General features: G+C 43.6%; 1 protein-coding gene across 7 annotated transcripts in view; it reads right to left on the bottom strand.

The window, feature by feature from the left end:
- GXYLT1 (glucoside xylosyltransferase 1) overlaps positions 1-23850 on the bottom strand; it is a 76947-nt gene that overhangs the window by 32681 nt on the left and 20416 nt on the right. For 6 of the 7 annotated variants that reach the window (XM_038379757.2, XM_038379776.2, XM_043494684.1 and 3 more), the window contains 2 exons: positions 22448-22540; positions 4770-4944 (listed from right to left, as the gene is read on the bottom strand). In XM_038379757.2, coding sequence (XP_038235685.1) covers positions 4770-4944; positions 22448-22540 — 268 coding nt within the window. The remainder of the gene's footprint in view (positions 1-4769; positions 4945-22447; positions 22541-23850) is intronic. The other variant, XM_038379767.2, reaches the window with a different exon arrangement.

Below are 23850 nucleotides of genomic sequence, written 5' to 3'. Positions count from 1 at the left end.
CTGGTCCAAGCAAAAGACACACGCAGACAGAAAGAACCCTTTGTCCCGTCCCCGTCCCCCCCGCACCTCCAGCTTTGAAAGTATCTTGTCTCCTCATTGGTCATTTTGGTCAGGTGCCAGCGAGGTTATCTTTAGCTTCTTAACCCTTTACAGGTGAAAGGGTTTTTCCTCTGGCCAGGAGGGATTTAAAGGTGGTTAGCCTTCCCTTTATATTTATGACACTGGCTATGCACCAGTTTCATAGCTTCATTGCTTCAGCACAAAGAGAGGAAGATCTCACCCTACCTAATGATTGATGTAGAGCATGCAGGGGCTATGTTGTCTATGACGACTTTGCTGGATTTTCCTGACTAATGGAAGGAAGCAGATGTGGGTGTTTCTGACTGCTTTCCGTTCCAGAGGTTGATGTGCAGACCATTTGCCCTTAATGGTGTGTCCCCTTTCCCACAAGAGATGAATTAAACATTATAGTGATGGTAGGAGTAGGCTGAATTAAAGGGACTCCTGCACAGACTTTGGAGGGATCCTTCCACCAACTAACTGAGTCCAGTACTCAGCAAAGCAGGTTGTCTAGACTGTGCTTGTTTGGATATAAACTGTTCTGAGCCACTTCTGGAGCATGGCATGTTGTGTGTGACCTATGCTATATGTCCTAGCAGTTGAAGACAGCTTCTTGCTGACATTGGAAATTAGGTTTGTTAGGGGATGCAAACCTGTCCACACGAAGATAAGCTCTGACTGTTACGGCATCCAAATAACGCCCGATGAAGTCTACCAAAGTGTTCTTTTCGATATCGAGTTGAAGTACTAACCTGTGGAACGGGGACATTGCTGCCACTACTGCAGAGAGAACTTTGTCACATGACCAGGGGAGAAGGCAGGGGAAGACGATTATTCAAAGTCAACATAGGTTAGAGGCTACCACTGCCACGGTCTTTGAGAATACACTTGGGACAGAGGAGAGGTTGAAGGGAAACACTCTATGCTGGAAGTGATCCTGGTCAACTGTAAAACACAGCAATTCCTTGTGAGCAGGATGAACTGCAATGTGAAAATACATGCCCTGAAGGTTGACGGCAGCGAACCGATCTTTGGAACGTAATGATGGAATTATAGCTGTAAGCGTTACCATCCTGAATTTCTGTGATTTCACAAAGTTGTTTAGGAATCTGAGCTCTTATATCGGTCCCCATCTCATGCTCTTTTGGGGACAAGAAAATACTTGGAATAGAATCCCTTCCCCCAGTGCTGGACTGGAATTGTTTCTATGGCCTCCATGGATAGAAGAGAGAACTTCCTGTCTCAGTAAGCTTTCATGAGAGGGGTCCCTGTAAAGGTATGGGAAAGGAGTGGTGGGGTAGGGGGTTAAATAGATGGAGGTAAAATGAATGGAACAACCAAATGTTATAGCCTACAAAACCCATTTGTCAATTGTAATTTGTTCCCATGCATGTCAAAAGTGGGAGAGATGGTCCCCAAAGGGACGGAGGTGGGGGATGGTGCAGCTGAAGATTCCTGAAGTGTCGCTGCTTCAGACCCTCAACCAAATCATCAAAATTGATATTTGATATAGAGATCAGCCGGGCGGCAGTAGCAGTCATGGTAGGCAGTGTCTTCTCAAATCTCTGTCACTTTTTAGGTGGTTCACAAAGCCTGTGGTAGTCCTGTGGGGACTGAACCAAGTGAGATCTCTATGCTGTTTGCAACCTGCTAAATGTTCCTTTGTTTTCAGGCATATTATATCTATCTATCTATCTATCTATATCTATATCTATATCTATATGCCAAGGGATCTGAATGTGGCCGTGGAATCTTTCAAACTACAAAAGAGATTCATCCGTGAACATGATGAATAGCTTAAGTCCATCAAAAGGAAGGCCTTCAACAATATTTTGGATCTCCCTAGGAAAACCAGACAGCTGTAGCCATGCTCTATGCATGACAACAGCAGTGGAGATGGAATGGGCCACACTGCTGAATGCATCTAGGGAGGCTTGCAGCAAAGTTCTTCCTAAGAACTTACCCTCAGCTATGACAGCCTTGAACTGCTCATGATATTCCATAGGACGGTCTTCAATAAAATTGTTGAATTTACCATAGTTGGTGTAGTTGTACTTTGCCATTAGGGCGTGGTAATTTGCAATCCAAAATTGCAGGGTTGTGGAAGAGTAGCTTGGTCTTTAACATAAGATGTAGACTTCACATGATGTCTTCCACACTCATTGATAGCCTCCCAACTAAAGAATTTGGTGGAGGGTAGCAGAAGAAAAATTCTGAATTTTTCAACAGGATATAGTACTTCTAATCAGCCAATTTCTAATTTCCAAGTAGGTGCTGTGGTGGGAGAATCCACTAAGGCTTTATTCACTGGTAGAGCCACGCAGAGGCTGTAGGTTGTAGAATGTCCACAAGTTTATGTTGTGTCTTCTGGACCTCTTCTCACAGAATGCATAATGAGTCAGCAATCCATTTCATCAGTTCCAGAAACTGCTTGAAATCATCTGCAATAGAAGGTGGGGAGAGACATTACAGCCTCATATAACGACGATGAAATATTAGTGTCTGGTGTCACCCCCTTAGCCTCTTCCTCCTCGATAGACTCCTTCTGAGTTTAGGGCTGTTGAGGAGGGAGTGATGGAGCAGGAGAATGTCCCATCCATGATCTCCTTAGGAAGAGCTAGCAGGTCTTGAGAACTGCTGGAGACAGGCAGCCCATGAGACCCAGTATAGAAACTGATGTGGGCTAAAAGGCGGGGGCAGGGGGCACATCCAGCATTGGTTACGCAAGTAAAAAGGGATACAAAAATTCTTGGAATTTCTCTCTCAAAGAAGGTAGTTTGTGAAATATCCCTTTCATGGCAGACAGAAAATCACTGTACTAAGATGAGAGAACTGAGGAATTATCTTCAACCTAGTCCACGGGCAAGGTGGACAGTGAAGGTGAAGACAGCTGTCTGTCCAGTCTGATTGGTTCCAGAATCTCAGGAAATACAAAGAAAGATAAGGCTTTGGTGACCCAATAGATTTTGGTGTTGATAGTCATTTGGTACCCATTAACAAAGGAGAAGCTGCATAGTCTGAAATTAAAAAGTTCTGAAGTAGTTAAATTCCTGTGGTATCAGGTGTACATGAACTGAAAAAAATCAAGGCTCTGCTGTGGTCGGCATCGGTAATGAGAGAGCGGACTGCTTCAGTGGTCCCATTTTAGAAGACAGTATCCCTGGTACTAACACTGACTGTTTCAGTGGTACACATCTCTTGGATGACACTGGTACCACGGACACTGACTTCTGGGATACCGGTTTGGGTACCAACATTAAGGAATCAGTAGGTAGCACTGATCTTCCTGAAGCACAATGTTTGGGGTCTCTACTAGAGCAATCTTGCTTAGGCCGTACCTTGTTCGGTTTCGGTACCAAGGTATGTCTGGCACTGGTTTTTTGAAGAACTAGCAGTCCTGAAGAACTCCTGGTACTAGAGAAGCTTGGAGCCTCAAAGGTACTCCTCCTGGGAACTGAGTTCTCCAGAACAGTCTGTCTCTGAAGTGACCAATTTCTCTTTGAAGGAGGCTCTGTTAGGAGATCCAGACCACCTCTTCTTTGGAGCCTTCCACGCTCTTCTCCCATGATGATCTTTGTGACCAGGATGCAGAGATTGACAGGGCACAAAAAATAGGTCTACACTGAAAAAAAAAAAAGACTTGGCAGATGAAGACGGGGAGGGGTTAAGGGAAATAAATTTGGAAAAATTTGGGGAATAGGGAAAAGTGTCTTAGAAAGACCAGTAATTCTGTACCACAGACATCTTAAATGTGGTTGTGTGTTGCTACCAAAACAAAATAAGTTGTTTCTTCTAAATGCCTGGCAGGAGACCTGCGGAGGGGCATCCATGCAGGGGGAAAAGTGTGGGTCCCAGAGGGGAACTGGACTTCGAGTCCAAAACAGTTGAAAATGTACCACTGAAGGATGGAACCAGAGGTTGAACCAGAGATTAATAGGTCAGATCAATGAAACTTGAGACTGGAGCCACAATGATGATTAGGGTTAGAGTGGAGCCATAAGCAACCCCAATGAAACAGAGGGTAACCCTTGGCCTGAGGTTGAGGAGAAAGCACTGTTGCAAAGAAATAATCTGCCACAGTACCTGTTGTGGATCCCCTCCCATTCTGAGGACACTTTTTACATAAACTTTTACATAAACTCTAATAGCCATCCTTCAGTAGCCCTACAATGGAAACAGGAAACAGAACCAGTAATAAAAATTTCAACAGCTCTACTGTTTCTGTGCAAAGCTGGTTGAGAAACACTAAAAAGGAAACCTGTCAGATTGCAACAATCCAGTATGCTGCAGGACATTTTTTACACAGTTTCTTTCCCCAGTGCTAAAGGCACACCTGGATTAGTGCTTGGCAAGGAAGAATCCCTAAGTCCCACATCCAAGACTGGGCTCTGCAACACTACCCATGCTGCCTTTCCCACTCCACCTCATCTGGGGGTGAAGTGGGCAGGAGACACACAGTTGGAAAAAATGCTGGGGGGGGGGAAAGAAAAGTGATCAAGTGTGCTCATTGATGGAGGCAGTGAAGTGGGACTGAAATGTAGTGCAATGGTCTGACCAACAGAGAATATAAGGACTTCATAATGTTATACATACCTGAATCATTGCAACTACATCTAACAGAACAATACCCAGTAGCAGATGTCTAAGAGAAAGCCACACATACTTCCACTAAGCTACAAACTGATTCAGTGCATGACTTGGATACTTACTATGCCTTTGAAGCGGTTGTGCAGTTGGCCCTCTGCAAAAATATGGAACTGTAGAGGTTGGATGCTGAAAATAATGGCTGATTTCAACATAGTAACAGTCTCCTCCAGCCTTTCACCACAGGCAACCACTGCTAGGTGCATCTTCTCAGCAGGCTGAGTTTTCATAAAATCATATCTAATGAAAAATAGTAAAAATTAAATTGGCATTTTCCAAGAACAGATATAAAAAGTTATGCCTTCTTAAGTGCATAATCTGATTAACAAAACATTCTTGCTCTAAACTGAAGTTAGGAGGTAAAAATGGAATATCTTTAACAAAAGATAACTTGGAACAGGACAGAAAAAATAGAACCGAGTTACATTTTGTCTAGATCAAAGTTTAGTCTGACCTAGCTTCATATCCACAAAATTACACAGCAATACAGATACAAAATGTTAGCAACACTCACAAAAGGAAATATCCACATTATTGGGAAAACTTTACATTACTATCCTTCATTGTAAATTCAGCTACTGAGTAATTCCATCAAAATAATTACATTAACAGAATATGATTACAGAGTTACAAGCGCATGAAGTCAAAAATGCCACAATTAAGGTTGAGAGCACAACCTTAAATCTTATATATCTATTTTACAATGAAGTTCTTAGTTATATGCTCATTATATTCCTTTCTCACAGGATCCTCCTAATTTAATGCAGGGGCTGGATAATGTGCAATAAATGAGGCAGGGTTCCAAAGACTGAACAAGAGTAAATATTTATAAGTCATTTAAAAACATTAATTTTCCACAGAGGAAAATTGCTGGATGACTTAAGCAGTTATACTGGGTACAGCTTTTTTCTGTTCTCGTAAGTTACTTTGAAATAAATGCTGCACACCTCATTCACTGTGGACTGGATTAAACAAGAGTCTAGCAGAAAAGCAAGCATATAATAAACATAATGCATATATACAAGCGGATGGAATTAACATTGGCATTTCCTAACCTGGTATGCTTGATTTAGGAAGTGCCTAAAAATAGTATTTTTATAATAAAAGAAAGAACATCTACATCTCTAAAGAAGATTCCATAATATGAAACTAGACAGACAGAGCATATGGGGGTGAAATACAAGGGAAGCAGAATTATAGGGAGAAGGGGCTTGAACTGAAGTGATATTGCAGGAGAGTAGTGGTGGAAGCAGAGAGAAACCCTGACTGGCCACAAGTGGTTCAGAGCACAGATCCTCTCCAACCAGACCTCTTCCAGCTCTAGCTCTCCCAACTTCCACTCAGCACTCCACACCTTACTGAACAGCTACTATTGCCCACCCATGCACCCACTTCACACCCCCTCAGGTTCCCCCTATCCCCAAATTGCTTTCATGTTGAACCATGACCCTACAGCCCTGCTCCTCTATGTGTTTCCGTCCATCCAAATCCTTACTCTTCACCATGCTCCCCTACACCATTCAACTGTTAAGTACTGACATATATATAAGAGTTTAAAAGCTGAATATGGCAGGGAAGTATGGGACATAGGGGAAAGAATGCATCTCCCCAGAGACCAGGAGGAGAAACAGGGTTGTAGGGACTTGGATTAAGAGGAGCGGAGCAGAGGATTGCAGTTAAGGAGATAGTTAACAGATATATTCTTATTTATATAAACTGGAAAACTAATATAGAAAAAATATGGTCAACTTCAAGTTAAGTTATTCAACAGTCCACCTATTCCCCCACTCAGCACATCCTCTTCTCAATTTCATCCTCCCTTCCAACATCCATAGTCTGTGCATCTCCATCCACATCCTGCATAACCAGTGTGCAGCTCTGACTATATGTATTGGTCATTAGAAGTCATGTGTTTTAACAATTAACTATTTAGATGGAATTAAAGTTGGGAGTATGTATAAGTAAGGTTAAAAAAATTACATGGATGTTGTAATTATCCGCAATGAAGGAAATTCAGAATTAAGGTTAAACTTAATTTAATGTATTTGGATTACCTTAGGGAAATGCAGTTAAGGCACCCAAACAACCTTATCACCACTATGTAGTTAAGCAATGCAATAACCACATGATTAATGCATAAATAGTGTTTATGGTGCCAAATTAATCAATTTAATTTAATGACAAATTAGATTTTACCACCCCCTCCCCCCACCTGATACCACTACAGGGCAGTTTAATAGAATTCTGAAGAACATTATTCAACCTGTGTGTGATGATTCTTGGGATATCCAGGACTGAGAGTCACCTTGTTACCCCCTGCCTCTAGTGAGAGGAAGTCTCTCTTATTGTAGCTGGGTGTCAGCTCTCTGACCTGTCAACCCTTCAGTCACTCAAGAGCTCTCCTCTGGACTTATGTCAGCCTTTCTTTCACCTTGCAGGCTAACAATAAGGTGCACCCCAATCTACAAATCCCTTTGAATTGTTCCCATGCGACATCCAGCCCCCGACACTGGCGACTCTCAGAGAGGTATATTGTACCCTGTTTACTAATTTAACCTTAAACCACTGCTCCTGTAAGCCACACAGAAATTTAACTGGGAAAAAGATAGTGGTGGAAACAAATGGTTGCAATACAAAACATCATAAAAATGCAAAGCTGGCTCTACACTGAAGAGTTATCCTTCCTATCTTAGTAGACTTCCACTTTCCCCACCCCAAAGTTCCAAGATCACTGGTTTCTCAAGAACCAGAATCCAAACATGCAAGAACGCTTCCCTTTGTGCCTGGGATTTTCCTCAGTGAATGGATCTGGAGTGCCTCTCCCTAGTCTCTATTTCCCCATGGTATTTCTCCCCCACGCCCCACCCCCCACTGTTCCTCAGATATTCTTGTTAACTGCTGGAATTCGCCTACCTTGCTTGTCACCATGAAAGGTTTTCCTCCTTTCCCCCCCCTGCTGCTGGTGATGGCTTATCTTAAGTGATCACTCTCCTTACAGTGTGTATGATAAACCCATTGTTTCATGTTCTCTGTGTGTGTATATAAATCTCTCCTCTGTTTTTTCCACCAAATGCATCCGATGAAGTGAGCTGTAGCTCACGAAAGCTTATGCTCTAATAAATTTGTTAGTCTCTAAGGTGCCACAAGTACTCCTTTTCTTTTTGCGAATACAGACTAACACGGCTGCTACTCTGATCCCTAGTCTCTGTTATACTGAAAACAGTCTTTTGTTTCTAATCAAAAAGGTGAACCCCTGCCCTGTAGTAGCATTTCTTTTCTACCTTTAAGTGGTTTCGATTGTTTGTTATTGTCTCAGTCTCTGATAGTTTTCCATGGATTGTGGCATGGGTAGACAATAGAACCATGCATTCATTACCTCACCAACTGATCAAGGAGACAACTCCCTTTTGCTTGAACGGGTCATCATAGAGACACATTACTGCCTGGTGACTAATTTCTACTCCAAGTGCATAAAACACACTTTCAATATAAATACAAAAAGAAAAGGAGTACTTGTGGCACCTTAGAGACTAACAAATTTATTAGAGCATAAGCTTTCGTGAGCTACAGCTCACTTCATCGGATGCATTTGGTGGAAAAAACAGAGGAGAGATTTATATACACACACACACAGAGAACATGAAACAATGGGTTTATCATACACACTGTAAGGAGAGTGATCACTTAAGATAAGCCATCACCAGCAGCAGGGGGGGGAAGGAGGAAAACCTTTCATGGTGACAAGCAAGGTAGGCTAATTCCAGCAGTTAACAAGAATATCAGAGGAACAGTGGGGGGTGGGGTAGGAGGGAGAAATACCATGGGGAAATAGAAAAGGAGTACTTGTGGCACCTTAGAGACTAACAAATTTATTAGAGCATAAGCTTTCGTGAGCTACAGCTCATCGGATGAAGCTCAAGAAAGCTTATGCTCTAATAAATTTGTTAGTCTCTAAGGTGCCACAAGTACTCCTTTTCTTTTTGCGAATACAGACTAACACGGCTGCTACTCTGAAACATGGGGAAATAGTTTTACTTTGTGTAATGACTCATCCATTCCCAGTCTCTATTCAAGCCTAAATTAATTGTATCCAGTTTGCAAATTAATTCCAATTCAGCAGTCTCTCGTTGGAGTCTCTTTTTGAAGCTTTTTTATTGAAGTATAGCCACTCTTAGGTCTGTGATCTTGAATGCTCTTTATGGTTTGCATTAGTGGGATATGTAGTCCAGAAACCTCAACTCAAATTTAACTTCTTATTCCCCCTCCCAAGTTTCCCTCCCTCCCCACCAGAGTAACTAAAGAAAAAAACAAAACACTGCTCAGGGATAAATTTTAATCATTCACAAACAATTATTTGACCAAGAACCTATTTTTTTAAAATTTTAAACTTTTGACTTTCAAACCTATTCTTACTAGCTAACCAACAGAGGACAGTATGCAACATTAAATGTGAACTGAGGTGAAAAGTATCTAGAGGCCCTGTGAAGACAACTAAACTACTGATTCCACTACAGCAAATCAAAATTCACTGTATATATCACACCATAGTGTTTGAGACAATACATAACATCTGATTAAAGGATCTCTCAGGGGTTTCAAACTTTATCTAAAAGCCATATTTCATTAGACATGTGTAAAGCATCTCCCATTCATGACTGAGCACCCCCTGCAACCCTCATGCCACCATACAGACCTAATCCCTTCCCATTTGTGAACTCATAACGATGGACAGCAGAACTGGAGGGATAGGACAAATGCCTACTGGGGGAGCTGATGTATGTTTCTTCCAACACAATATCTTGCAGAGGCCAGAGCAGGACCTCGAGAACGGGCTTAAACAGCCATCACAGTGCACGAGATCAGGCCAGCCCCTTGGGGAGAAGGTATGAACAGATCTTCTCTCCCTGCCTTCCAGCAATGTGGGTTCTGGCGGAGTCACCCAACCCACCAGAGGGTCAGGAGCATGTGCACCAGCCTGTGGGGAGCACAAGGCACCAAGCACCAGCTGATGAGGAACAGAAATAGCAACTGCCAGGATGCTCCTTCCCAGCTTGGAGCCTGTTCCCACCCCACCTCCACAAGTGTCAGTTGCTCCCCTGCGCCTCCTCCTATCCATCCTCCTGCCCCAGCACGTAACTACCTATAGCTGCTACTGAAATTACATACATGGGAAAACAGCATTAGAAATATATTTTAGATGCATAAATCCAATTGTTTTAAAGAAGTTTGTCAGCAATAAATACAGAGGAAAACACAAAGAATCTGTCTACCATATTATCCATTCTCACCAATCCTCCAAAAATGAGAGCTACATTTCAAAATGAAAAATAATATGATCTTTAGTGCATAATCTTTAATCCAATGTACGCCATTAAGACATGTATTTAATTAAAGACAGTTATGCACAAAGCTGCCTTCAAGTTATCAAAAGCTGTTTTGCAAATATGTTAACTTTTTACAATCAGGCAAAAACACATTAATATGTACAGCTCCAAGTCCTATAAAATGAAATAAAATGTTACTCATGATAAAAAGAATTCATACTAAAAGAAACTGGTGAACTTCTATCCTAAACAACTGATCACTACCCTGTCTTGCTCCGCTTTAATCATGCTTTATGCTTAATTAAAGTGGTGATAAAATCTTCTAAATCCTAAAATCTTCTAAATCCTAAAATTTTCACCAATAAAACTTTAAAGTTAATTAAGCTTAATAACTGGGTGTGGACCATGCTTTTCTCTCAACAAGAGGGAGTTCTTATGATAAGATTCAAGGGGTGATAACATCCAGCAACTCTGGAATAGAGCTGGATGAAATATTTCAGATGAAACTTTTCCCTGAAATCTGCAAATTTGGAGAGAGAAACGTTTCCATGAATGTCTGTCAATTTTGCAAATTGTTTCAGCTGAAATGCAAAAAGAAAGCATTTCCAAAATATCAAACTGAACCATTTTGACATCATCAAAACAAACATTGCTTTCAAGCTACATTCAAAAGGGGATTTAGGCATAGAACCAGTGGTGCCATTCCCTGCACCCACTCTTTTATACCCAATATCTAGGGCACTTACCTGGAATGTGAGAGACCCAGATGTGAATCCCTGCTCTAGTTCAGGGACTTGAACCAGGTCTCTCCTCTCCCAGGTGAGTGACCGACCTAACCACCAGGTATATTCTGGTGTGAGTCTCTTTTATCCTCTCCTGTTGAAACTGTATCACTTTGTATCAAATACTTGAATGGTCACTGGTCCAGACAGTAAGAACAGCACTAGTCCCTTGATGGATAAGGGTCCATATAGATGGTTTGGGTTGTCATTTAGCAAGTTCTCTACCACAGACTTGTCTACTTGTCTCTACTTGTCTGCTAGAGAACCACAATGACCTGCATGGACAGAGCAAAGACAGATGTATATTATATATAGGGCTGTTGGGATGTTATGTTAATTGAATACATATGTTCTTTCCATAAGTCTGTTCACCCATGTCAAGTACCCCACAATACTTTGCAAAGATGAAGTCAGCTTTGGCATTTGAATACAGGAAATATGTCTACGCCAAGAAGCATGAATAAGAATGTACCAAGTACAATGTTGACCAATATATGCTGGGCTATTGTATAAATGAATATGTATTATTCACACTACATATATTAATATGCATTAGACACGCAGTATTGATATAATATTATATTGTATATATATTTCTAGAAGTTACATGGCCTGAATTGGCCTATGTCTTTCTATAATTCTGGTCACCTATGCTAAGTCAGCTTTGGCATTAGAAAATAAGAAACTTATCGAACCAAAAATATATTAATGTTTTGCCCCGATACAAGCTTGAGGAGTATCTTCATGGACCAGTACCTGAAACAATTAGGGAGTACTTTCATGGTTCAACACTTTGAATGTAGTTTTAAAACAAGGATAGAGAAAATACAGGGAGATACGAAGGACAACGCGGGCACAAACTAGTGGGTTAAATTTAAAACTTTAACATATGAGGCTTTTAGCTTGTAAACAACCACAATATGAACAACCCACAATATGAGTGAGGATGTATCTTTGAAGCACACCTTCTGAATAAGGTGAATACACAGAGAGAAGAATTGCTTCCCAGAAGAAGGATATGTACATCTCCTCTTTGTATTGTACTGTTTTGTCTTTAGGTAATAAGTTTGGCTAAACGTAGTTAACTGGCCTCAAACTTCTTAATAATGAACACAAGGGTTGTCAAGCAATTGGCTACACTTTTAATCAATAGACGTGAAACAATATTTTTTAGAACACAAATCCGAAATTGTAACGTTCCTCAAAATCCATATTCTTTTCTCCAACTTCCTACTCTCTCCCACAAGAGAACATAGTCTCATATAATGCCTTGGTACTATACAGATCTAAGTGGCAACAAATCAGAAATTAGTACAGAAGTTTTACATGTTTGCAGAATATTTATGGTTCAGAGATGGAGAGTGTCTCTATGGTTATAAGTTTTGATATTCAATTAATCAAGTACAGCAAGGTTTCACTATTATAAATGTTTTCTAATAAAGAAAACTGAATTAGCCCAGTGCCGCTGTAAATGAGCTTGACACAGCTACAAAACTTGGATCCAGCCACACTGGGTCACATATTTTGAGACTATCCCAAAACGTAATCCATTTGACGAAAAGTAGATCGGAGGATTAATAGGATTAAAAATTACTTCCCAGACCTGCATTTTGGGATATATCCCATCATCCTGGAAACTCTCCAACTCCCGGAAAGCTTGGTTCTCTATAGCATTGCTTACAACCAAATAACTTGCTTAGATGAAAGAGCATATTGCCCCCAGGGATGGAAGCTTGTCAGAGCAACTCACCTAATCTAGCAGCTAAAGAACAGGTAATGTTTCAGAGATGACACCACAGAAATCTGAAAAGATTTAATCTAACTTTTTAGAAACCTTTCATTAATTCCTACTAAACAGAAGAGATGTTCTCTCCTTTTCCCTTCCTACCCCCACTTTGTCTCCTTTCCTTCCACCCCCTCATTCCCTTATCTTTCAATCTCAGGTTTATTGTTCTCCCCTGATTTGGGGGGAAAATTTTCAGTCAAATATAAATAAAAATCTGTGTCCAGTCTTAAACACTTCAAGACAGCAGGCTTTGGGGGGAAATGCGTTGTGTTGCTCTAGAATGAGCTCTATGATATAGACATTACATTAACAGGATTTGAATAAAGTCCTATCCAGCCCTCTGTGGCCAAGAATGATTGCTGTAACATGGGGTCTTAACAGAGGAGGTCCTCTGTTGAAGGGAAGAGGCAGATAGTAATAGATGCTCTAAGCTTACTGACTGACAACTACTGGGAGGGTATTCAAAGTTTAAAAGTGTTGGAATTAAAACCAGAAAAAAAAGTTACTCACCCGTGAGGTAACAGATTCTTCGAGATGGTGTCCCTGAGGGTGCTTCACCTCTGGTTTTGGTGCATCACTGTGCCTTTGATCAGAGAATTTCAGCAGCAGTGCTTGTTGGGGTCACGCATGCACTCTCCCGGTCTCAGACCCCCCTCAGTTCCTTCACCACCACCAAGTCCATAGATTAAACTCTGAAATAGAGGGGGGAAAGGGTAATAGAGCACCCACAGGACACCATCTTGAAGAACTTCAGTTATTGCACAAGGTCGGTAACCTTCTCTTCTTCAAGGAGTGTGTCTGTGGGTGCTCCATTTCAAGTGACTGTCGAGCAGTGTCCCTCGGTGGATGGAAGGGGCTTCAGAGTTGCATGGGTAACTGATAGTATAAACACAACAAGGAGTCTGGTGGCACCTTAAAGACTAACATTTATTTGGGCATAAGCTTTCATGGGTAAAACACCACTTCTTCAGATGAACCCTGATACTTGATGATAGTATAGTAAGTTCTACCAATGCATCCGATCTTGAGCTCTGATCTATCGCACAGTGTTTTGTAAACATGTATGCGGACTCCCAGGTGGCCACTTTACATAGGTTCATGATAGGATATTGTTGAGAAAAACTACTGAGGTTGATAATGACCTGGTAGAGTGGGATCTTAAGCATACAGAAATTCATTTGGACAGTCTCTGCTTGGAAATGGTGGAAACTTTAGATCATTCTGAAGTTGAAATAAAAAGTCTCTGACTTTCTGAAGGTCTTGGTTATCTCAAGGTAGAAAGCTAGCGTGTGTCTGATGTCCAGGGTGTCTAATATTGAGTTCTGTTTGCTTCTATGAGGTTTAGGGAAGATGGATTGGTTGGTTCAAGTGAAAAGAGGAGGGTACTTTAGATAAAAATTCAGAGTGAAATCTTAAGGTGACCTTATCTTTGAAAAAGATGGTATGTGGTGGGTGCGCCATGAGGGCTCCTAACTCTCCCACTCATCAGGCGGACGTGATAGCCACTAAGAATGCGACCTTCATTGACAGATGTGTTAGAGAGCATGTTGCTAATGGTTTGAATGGGGCCCAGGTAAGACAGTCGTAGTACCAAGTTCAAGTCCCAACGTGGGGTAGGTACTTGTATTTCAGGGTAGACGTTTCTAATACCCCTAAGAAAGTGTTTGGTGGTAGAATTGACAAATATCGATATCCTGTCCACCTTGTGGAGAAAAACAGTAATAGTGATGAGGTGTACTCTAAGCAAGCTAAGGAATAGGCTGGAATTCTTTAGTTCTAGAATGTATTCTAAAATCATTGGTAAGGGGGAGGTAACAGGTCGGGCTCATTTGTTTTGGTATTAGATGGCAAATCTCTTCCATTAATGCAGGTAAGTATTCCGTGTGGTTGTCCTCCTACTGTTTACTAATATGTCTTTCACCGATGCAGAGCAAGTCAGTTTGTCAGGCTGGAACCATGTAGAAGCCATGTTCTCAGGTGAAGTCTCTCCAGGTTTGGATAGTAAACCTGTCCAAAATCTTACAAGAGAAGATTAAGTAAGAGCGTGCAGTGCACATACCACCATCCTCAATAGGTACGATTTCCAAGTTTGTCTGGGCCATGTGAGGGCTATCAGGATGACTTTGGTCTTGTCTCTTATTTTGTGTACTACCCTCAATAGCAAGGGGATTGGTGGAAACACATACAGCAGAAGCATATCCCATTTGAAAAGAAAGGCATCATCAAAGGAATGGGAGCCCAACTCTGCTCATGAGCAGAATTGCAAGCATTTGCAATTCTGGGAGATTGCGAAGTGGTCTATGGATGGGTGACATCAATGTTTGAATATGCTCTACACAACTGTGTTCTTTAGCTCTCTCTTCTGGTCCTGCCAGAATTCCCTGCTCAACGTATCCGCTGTGGTGTTTTGACGTACTGGGAGATATGAGGCTGACATTTTGACACTGTCAGATACAGCAGTTCCATAGTTTCATGACTTCGGTACACAGGGAGTGTGATCTTTCCCCTCACTTTCAGTTTATATAAATCATGCACGCTATGTTGTCCGTCACTACACGTATAGTTTTGTTCCTGATCAGTGGCAGGAAGTGCAAGCATGCGTTGCAAACTGCAAACAGTTCCAGGAGATTTACGTATAACAGCTTCTTGTTGGGAGACCACCTGCTCTGACTTGTGCTGTATACGGGCTCCCCAGCCTATCACAGAGGCATCGGTTGTGAGAATCATTGAAGGTGAAGTCTGTGGGTATGTTTACACTATGAAATTAGGTCGAATTTATAGAAATCGGTTTTGTAGAAAGTGTTTTTATACAGTCGATTGTGTGTGTCCCCACACAAATGCTCTAAGTGCATGTAGTCGGCGGAGCGTGTCCACAGTACCGAGGCAACCGTCGACTTCCGGAGCGTTGCACTGTAGGTAGCTATCCCACAGTTCCCGCAGTCTCCACCACCCATTTGAATTCCGGGTAGAAATCCCAGTGCCTGATAGGGCTAATACATTGTCGCGGGTGGTCCGGGTACATATCATCAGGCCCCCGTTCTCCCCCCCCCCCCGTGAACGCAAGGGCAGACAATCGTTTTGCGCCTTTTTTTCTTGAGTTACCTGTGCAGATGCCATACCACAGCAAGCATGGAGCCTGCTCAGCTAACCAACACCATATGTCTCCTGAGTGCTGGCAGACGTGGTAGTACATTGCTACACGGCAACAGTTTATTGCCTTTTGGCAGTAGGCAGTGCAGTATGACTGGTAGCCATCGTCGACGTAGTCCTGGATGCTCTTTTTACCAGGCGCCTGGGCAAACATGGGAGTGACTCAGCCAGGTCATTTCCCTTGTTTCGTCTCATGGCGATTGAGTCCTACCAGCAGTGCACTGTCTTTTAATCTGTAGCTAGCAGAAGACGACGGCCAGTAGTCCTACTGCACAGTCTTCTGCCGAGCACCCAGGAGATGACGATGGCTACCGATCGTACTGCACAGTCTGCTGCCAACAAGATGTATAAAGATAGATGAAGTGGCTCAAAACAAGAAATAGACCAGATTTATATTAATTTTCTCCTCCCTCCCTCCGTGAAATCAACAGTCTGCTAAACCCAGTTTTGAGTTCCATCCTTGAGGGGGCCATTCAGTTTCTCGCAAAGCTACCCCCTTAGTTGATTTTAATTCCCTGTAAGCCAACCCTGTAAACCATGTCGTCAGTCACCCCTCCCCCAGTCAGGGCAACAGCAGACAATCATTCCGCGCCTTTTTTCTGTGCTAATGGGGCAGGCTCATGCGGTGGAACGCCGATTCTGGGCCTGGGAAACAAGCACAGATTGGTGGGACCACACAGTGTTGCGGGTCTGGGACGATTCCCAGTGGCTGCGAAACTTTTGCAAGCATAAGGACACTTTCATGGAAATTTGTGACTTGCTTTCCCCTGCCCTGAGGCGCAAGAATACCAAGATGAGAGCAGTCCTCACAGTTCACAAGCGAGTGGCAATAGACCTATTGCAATGGCAGACAGCTACCAGTCAGTCAGGAATCAATTTGGAGTGAGCAAATCTATCGTGGGGGCTGCTGTCATGCAAGTAGCCAACGCAATCAAAGATCTGCTGATATCAAGGGTAGTGACCCTGGGAAATGTGCAGGTCATAGTGGATGGCTTTGCTGCAATGGGATTCCCTAACTGTGGTGGGGCCATAGACGGAATCCATATCCCTATCTTGGCACCAGAGCATCAAGCCGGTGAGTACATAAACCACAAGGGGTACTTTTCAATAGCGCTGCAAGCACTGATGGATCTCAAGGGACGTTTCACCGACATCAACGTGGGATGGCCGGGAAAAGTACATGACGCTCGCATCTTCAGGAACTCTGGTCTGTTTCAAAAGCTGCTGGAAGGGACTTTATTCCCAGACCATAAAATAACCACTGGGGATGTTGAAATGCCTATAGTTATCCTTGGGGACCCAGCCTACCCCTTAATGCCATGGCTCATGAAGCCATACACAGGCAGCCTGGAGATTAGTCAGGAGCTGTTCAACTACAGGCTGAGCAAGTGCAGAATGGTGGTAGAATGTGCATTTGGACGTTTAAAAGCGCACTGGTGCAGTTTACTGACTCGGTTAGACCTCAGTGAAACCAATGTTCCCACTGGTATTACTGCTTGCTGTGCACTTCACAGTATCTGTGAGAGTAAGGGGGAGATGTTTATGGTGGGGTGGGAGGTTGAGGCAAATTGCCTGGGTGCTGGTTACACACAGCCAGACACCAGAGCGGTTAGAAGAGCACAGGAGGGTGCGGTGCGCATCAGTGAAGCTTTGAAAGCCAGTTTCATGACTGGCCAGGCTACGGTGTGACAGTTCTGTTTGTTTCTCCTTGATGAAACCCCCCCACCCCCCTCTTGGTTCACTCTACTTCCCTGTAAGCTAACCACCCTCCCCACCTCCCTTTGATCACCGCTTGCAGAGGCAATAAAGTAATTGTTACTTCACATTCATGCATTCTTTATTAATTCATCACACAAATAGGGGAATAACTACCAAGGTAGCCCAGAAAGGGTGATGGAGGAGGGAAGGACAAGGCCACACAGTACTTTAAAAGTTTAAAACTTTAAAATTTATTGAATGCCAGCCTTCTGTTGCTTGGGCAATCCTCTGGGATGGCCGGAGGTCCTCCCACCACCTTCTTGGGCGTCTGGGTGAGGATGCCATGGAACTTGGAGAGGAGGTTGGTTACACAAGAGGTTGGTTACACAGGGGCTGTAGTGGCGGTGTGTGCTCCTGCTGCCTTTCCTGCAGCTCAACCATACGCTGGAGCATATTAGTTTGATCCTCCAGCAGCCTCAGCATTGAATCCTGCCTCCTCTCATCACACTGCCGCCATCTTTCAGCTTCAGCCCTCTCTTCAGCCCGCCACTTCTCCTCCCGATCATTTTGTGCTTTCCTGCACTTTGACACTGTCTGCCTCCACGCATTTGTCTGTTCTCTCTGTGTGGGAGGACAACATGAGCTCAGAGAACATTTCATCGCGAGTGCGTTTTTTTTGCCTTCTAATCTTCGATAGTCTCTGGGAAGGAAAAGATCCTGTGATCCTTGAAACACATGCAGCTGGTGGAGAAAAAAAAAGGAACAGTGGTATTTAAAAAGACATTTTATAGAACAATGATGCACTACATTACATACATAGCACATGTGCTTTCATTCCAAGGTTGCATTTTGCCTCCCCCCACCGCGTGGCTAGCTCCTCCATCCTCCCCCCTCCACGTGGCTAACAGCAGGGAACATTTCTGTTCAGCCATAGGCAAACAGCCCAGCAGGAACAGGCACCTCTGAATGTCCCCTTAAGAAAAGCACCCTATTTCAACCAGGTGACTATGAATGATATCACGCTCCTGAGGATAACACAGAGAGATAAATGTTGTTTGAACACCAGCAAACAAACTGCAATGCTTTGTTCTACAATGATTCCCGAGTACGTGCTACTGGCCTGGAGTGGTAAAGTGGTGGATGGAATAAGGCTGCCCTCACCAGAAACCTTTTGCAAAGGCTTTGGGAGTATATCCAGGAGAGCCACGAATGCCAGGGCAAAAAATCAATCATTAAACATGCTGGCTTTTAAACAATGTATAGTATTTTAAAAAGGTACACTCACCAGAGGTCCCTTCTCCGCCTGGCAGGCCCGGGAGACAGCCTTGGATGGGTTCGGGGCGTACTGGCTCCAGATCCAGGGTGAGAAACAGTTCCTGGCTGTCGGGAAAACCGGCTTCTCTGCTTGCTTGCTGTGAGCTATCTTCTTCATCCCCAAAACCTGCTTCCATGTTGCCTCCATCTCCACTGAAGGAGTCAAACAACACGGCTGGGGTAGTGGTGGCTGAACCCCCTAAAATGGCATGCAGCTCATCATAGAAGCAGCATGTTTGGGGCTCTGACCCGCAGCGGCCGTTGGCCTCTCTGATTTTCTGGTAGGTTTGCCTCAGCTCCTTAAGTTTCACGCGGCACTGCTTCGGGTCCCTATTATGGCCTCTGTCCTTCATGCCCTGGGAGATTTTCACAAATGTTTTGGCATTTCGAAAACTGGAACATAGTTCTGATAGCACAGATTCCTCTCCCCGAACAGTGATCAGATCCCGCACCTCCCGTTCGGTCCATGCTGGCCCTCTTTTGAGATTCTGGGACTCCATCATGGTCACCTCTGCTGATGAGCTCTGCATGGTCACCTGCAGCTTGCCATGCTGGCCAAACAGGAAATTGAAATTCAAAAGTTCGCAGGCCTTTTCCTGTCTACCTGGCCAGTGCATCCGAGTTGAGAGTGCTGTCCAGAGCGGTCAAAATGGAGCACTCTGGGATAGCTCCCGGAGGCCAATACCATCTAATTGCATCCAGAGTACACCAAATTCGACCCAGCAAGGCCGATTTCAGCACTAATCCCCTTGTCGGGGGTGGAGTAAGGAAATCAATTTTAAGAGCCCTTTAAGTCGAAAAAAGAGCTTTGTCATGTGGATGAGTGCAGGGTTAAATCGATTTAACGCTGCTAAAGTCGACCTCAACTCCTAGCGTAGACCAGGACTGTGTGAAAGGGACTCCCAGGCCCACATTGTTGGGCTGCGTTCACCAGTGTATTGAGTCTTTGTCTTTGAGCAGCATTACAAGGCATTTGTTTAGGCTGTGTTTGTGTGGTATGTACACTGTTCTTAGCCAGTCCTGAAGGGAGCATATGTGAAGATGCGCATGTCGTACCCTAAGTTCCTTGTAAGGTGAACGGCCATACATCAGCCTATTTAGCGTTGCGCAGGTGCTCAGGGAACCTGCCCGGGGATGCCCCAGCCCCAACCTAGCCAAAGCCAGGGCAGCCCCCCGGCCCCAACCACAGCTGGGGAGGCCTGGCCCCAACCGCGGGGCGCCCCTCCTGAACCCAGCCCCGTCTGGACCTGCGAGGGCCAGAGTAGGGGCGCCTATCCTATCAGGCCCGAGCCCCGGAGCTGCCCCAGCGGGGGGAGCTGCCTCTCCCCTCCCAGCCCAGGTGCTGCTGGGGGGAGTCCTCACGCTCCACCGTAGCCCCCCATCTCCATCCCAAACCCCTCATCGGCAGCTCCACCCGAGCCCACACCCCCAGCTGGCACCGTCCCACACTCCAGCCCTCTGCCCCAGCCCTGAGCCCCTCATCCCTGGCCCCACCCCCAGCCAGAGCTCTCACACCCCTGCAGCCCAACCCTCTGCCCCAGCCCTGAGCCCCCTCCCACACTCCAAACCCCTCGGTCCCACACCCACCACATTAATTTTGTTATGTGCACCGATATGAAGGTGATGTGTCACACATCACCTTCATATTGGTGCACATAAAAAAGTTCATTCCACACACGGGTGGGAAAAATTAGAGGGAACACTGGTCGTACCAAGAATGTGGTTGCTGTCATCTGGCCTAATAGTTGGACACAGATCCATGCCGATATCTGTGGGCAGTTCAGTATGGTGGAGATCCAATTGACTATAGTGAGGAATCCTGTCAGTGGTAATGATGCTTCAGCCTCTAGAGCATTGAGATGCACCCCAATGAAGTCCAGTTTCTGCATGGGTATCAATGTTGATTTTTGTACGCTGAGTTGTAGTCCCAGCTGCAAAAAGAGGATGATTGTCATGTTGATAGTGTCTATGGCATCTACCCGAGTGGGTGCTTCTAACAGGCAATTGTCTACATAGGGAAAAATTGTCACTCCCTATTTGCGGAGGTGTGACACCATTGTGCGAGCACTTTGGAAAACACCTGAGGTGCTGTCGAAAGGCCAAAGAGCAGAACTGTGTATTATTAATGTTCCGTCCCCAGAATAAACGTGAGGAACCTCTTTTGAACAGAACGTATGGTTCCATGAAAAAAAGCATCTTGGAGGTCAAGGGCCGAAAACCAGTCCCCCATTCCAGAGCTGGTATTATTATTGCTAATGTGACCATCCTGAACTGTTGGACCCTTATGAAGTTGTTGAGTTTTCTGAGGTATAAAAAGGCCTTCATCATCTGTTCTTTTTCCGCGTTAAGAAGGAGTGGGAGTAAAAACCCTTCCCTTTGTGCTGTGATAGTATCTGTTCTATGGTGCCCTGAAGTAGGAGGTGGTTTACTTCTTTCTATAGAAGGTGTTTGTTAGAGGGGTCCCTGAAGAGGGATGGAGAGATGAATGGTATTATATAGCCTGAATGGATTATTTCCAGAACCCAGTTGTCTGTGGTGATGGATTGCCATGCTGGTTAGAAAGGGGTTCTCAGAGATAGTCAGATACACTGCACAAAGTTATCTTTAAAGAGGACCTGATCAGATTTTAACAGAAGACAAGTAACTTGCCATATTAGATGTACACTGAAAAGCACTGTGTTGCTTAGGGACCGCATCTTTGTCAAGTAGTTCTGAAGCATGCCGGATGTGCGATGTTACTTTTCAGACATGAACTATTTGCATCATTTGGAAACAAATTTGCATTACAGCTGTAATGTGTGTAAACTACTCATTAAAGATGAAACTGAGGTCATGCCAACACTTCAATGTACTGTACAACTATTGTTTCAGGTTACTTATGGCATGCTGTAAAGTAGTAAACTCAGAATTGTTTGGCTAGTGCTCTCAGCTAGTCATGAGATCCTAGGGAAAAAAAAGTTAATTAGAACTCTTGGTTTCAAATAATAAATCTGACACTGGAAATGAGCAACTGAAAAATGTGTACTTGTTCTATTCTCTACTGAATTAATCTGCAGGTTTACAGCTCACTGCAACAAATCTTATCTGTTTGTTAAAAATGGTGACCCACAAATACTTTTTCATTACGTTAGGCTAGAAGAATGGGTAGAAGAAAAAGATAATGTTGAATATTAGCATTTGATAGATATGCCTGGTCTGTTAAATATGAGTAAATAGAGATTTTACTCAATTTAATAAAATCACTAGAAATGACAGTGTTGTAATGATGCTCATTCTGTAATATCATAACACCCTGTTAAACAGAGAGCTAATGACTATATTCCTACATGTCTTTTGAAACAAAAGCTCACTTTTAATAATTCTTTTGTTTTTGATATTTACATAGCAAGGATTTGTAAGCCTGTTAATAATTCCTAAATAAGTAGTAATAAAAAGAAAAATAATACAATAAAGAAAATTTGTTAAATATTCTTTGCATTTCTTCTTGATATTTAATTTCTCAGGATAACTGATAATGCACAAAGTGTCATTAAGGGGGCGTACAAGTCCAGTTTATGAAGACAATTGCACTATGAGCACAAGAAAATACATCTGAAGTAATTTTTAAAGTGTATTTAATTTGCCAGTTTGTTATATAACCAATGATACTAGCTGCCAGTAATAAGTTTTTATTTAATATTAGAGCCTACCTAAAAGCAGCTTCCCAAAAGCAGTTCATTCCACAAACATCAGAGGGCAGCATCCAATAGGAATTCCAGTAAGATATAGACAAATTCTTACACCTAACAGGATAAGACAGAAATAACAATCTTATAAGTTATTGGTTTTACATCAAAATGAAATTGATTATTTTCAGCTCAAAACAACAGAACTGTTATTCTGTGGCATAGCAGTTCCACAGAGAACACTAGCTTATATTTTGTCAAGGCTTAGATAATAAACCAGATACCTACTAGTCCAAACACTAAACATGCTAGCTACAGCAGTGGTCCCCAAGCTTTTTACCTTGTGCCCCTCTTATCTCTGTCTGCACCCCTCCACCGCTCCCCAGAACGGGGGACGTAGACAGGGGTAAGGGGGCTAATGCTGGGGCTACAGTTGCGGGCAGCCAGGACCCCGAGTGCGGGGCCAGGAGCGGAGCCTTGGGCGTGGGCTTGCAGCCAGGATGCCAGGCACAGGCCGACAGCCAAACCCGGCTGCAGCCGGGACCCTTGGTGGCACTCCCTCCCTGCCCCCCATGGCGGCTGTCCCAGGCCCAGTCGTGCCCCCCAAATATTCCTCGGTGTCCCCCAGGGGGTACGCCCCATGCATAGAAGTACAGCTATAAGAGTATTGGGCACCATCAGCAATGTCCAAGAGCAGTTCTATTATGAGAAGCCCAGTCCCCCACTCTTGCTCTCCCTTTCCCCCACCCCAGCATTACCTCCAGATGCCAGGAAGGGAGAGGAGGCTAGGCTTTTTACCAGGCTTCTCCGCTAGACTCTTCTTGGGGCTTCTTTTGGATATTAGCCTATTTTTAATAGGCATCATATTTTTGAAATGCTTCACCTCTAAAGGCTGGCAAGAAGGAGCATTCTATCCTCTCCACAGGCACATACTTACTCTTGTGAGGAAGGAGGATTTCCGTGACTGTATATATCCTCTCCACATGCACATACTATTTACAGGATTCTCTCCCTGGTGACTATTTCCAGTGCTTGCTTCTACTGTTCCTCAGTTATTTTAATGCTACAGAAGCATGAAATTGACATTTTCATTGCTGCTCACAGAGTTTTCAGTAACAGCTGTGAAAATGACCAGTCTAATTTCATTCTGCTTACCAAAGCTGTGAGCAGCACAATTGTTTGCTATGGGTAAGTCAGGAATACAATACATAGATTTAGACGTAGTTTTTGCAACCCCAAAAACTAGAGTTTTTTTTTAAAAATGAAAACTTAAATGTTGCAGAAATTGTTGGTGTAGGTCCCCTCAATGGTCCAGAGCAAGCTTTTAATTTGTCATGGGCAAGTGACAAACCACTATCTACATTACAGGGATATTTTTATTAGAATCAGAGGGTACCTTGTAAATACTGGTTCTCTTGTGACACAAG

Source organism: Dermochelys coriacea, chromosome 1 (genome assembly GCF_009764565.3).
Source record: "Dermochelys coriacea isolate rDerCor1 chromosome 1, rDerCor1.pri.v4, whole genome shotgun sequence".
NCBI classification, from domain to species: Eukaryota; Metazoa; Chordata; order Testudines; family Dermochelyidae; genus Dermochelys; species Dermochelys coriacea.
Note: the sequence above shows the minus strand (reverse complement) of the source record. Positions and strands in the feature narration are given on the sequence as shown.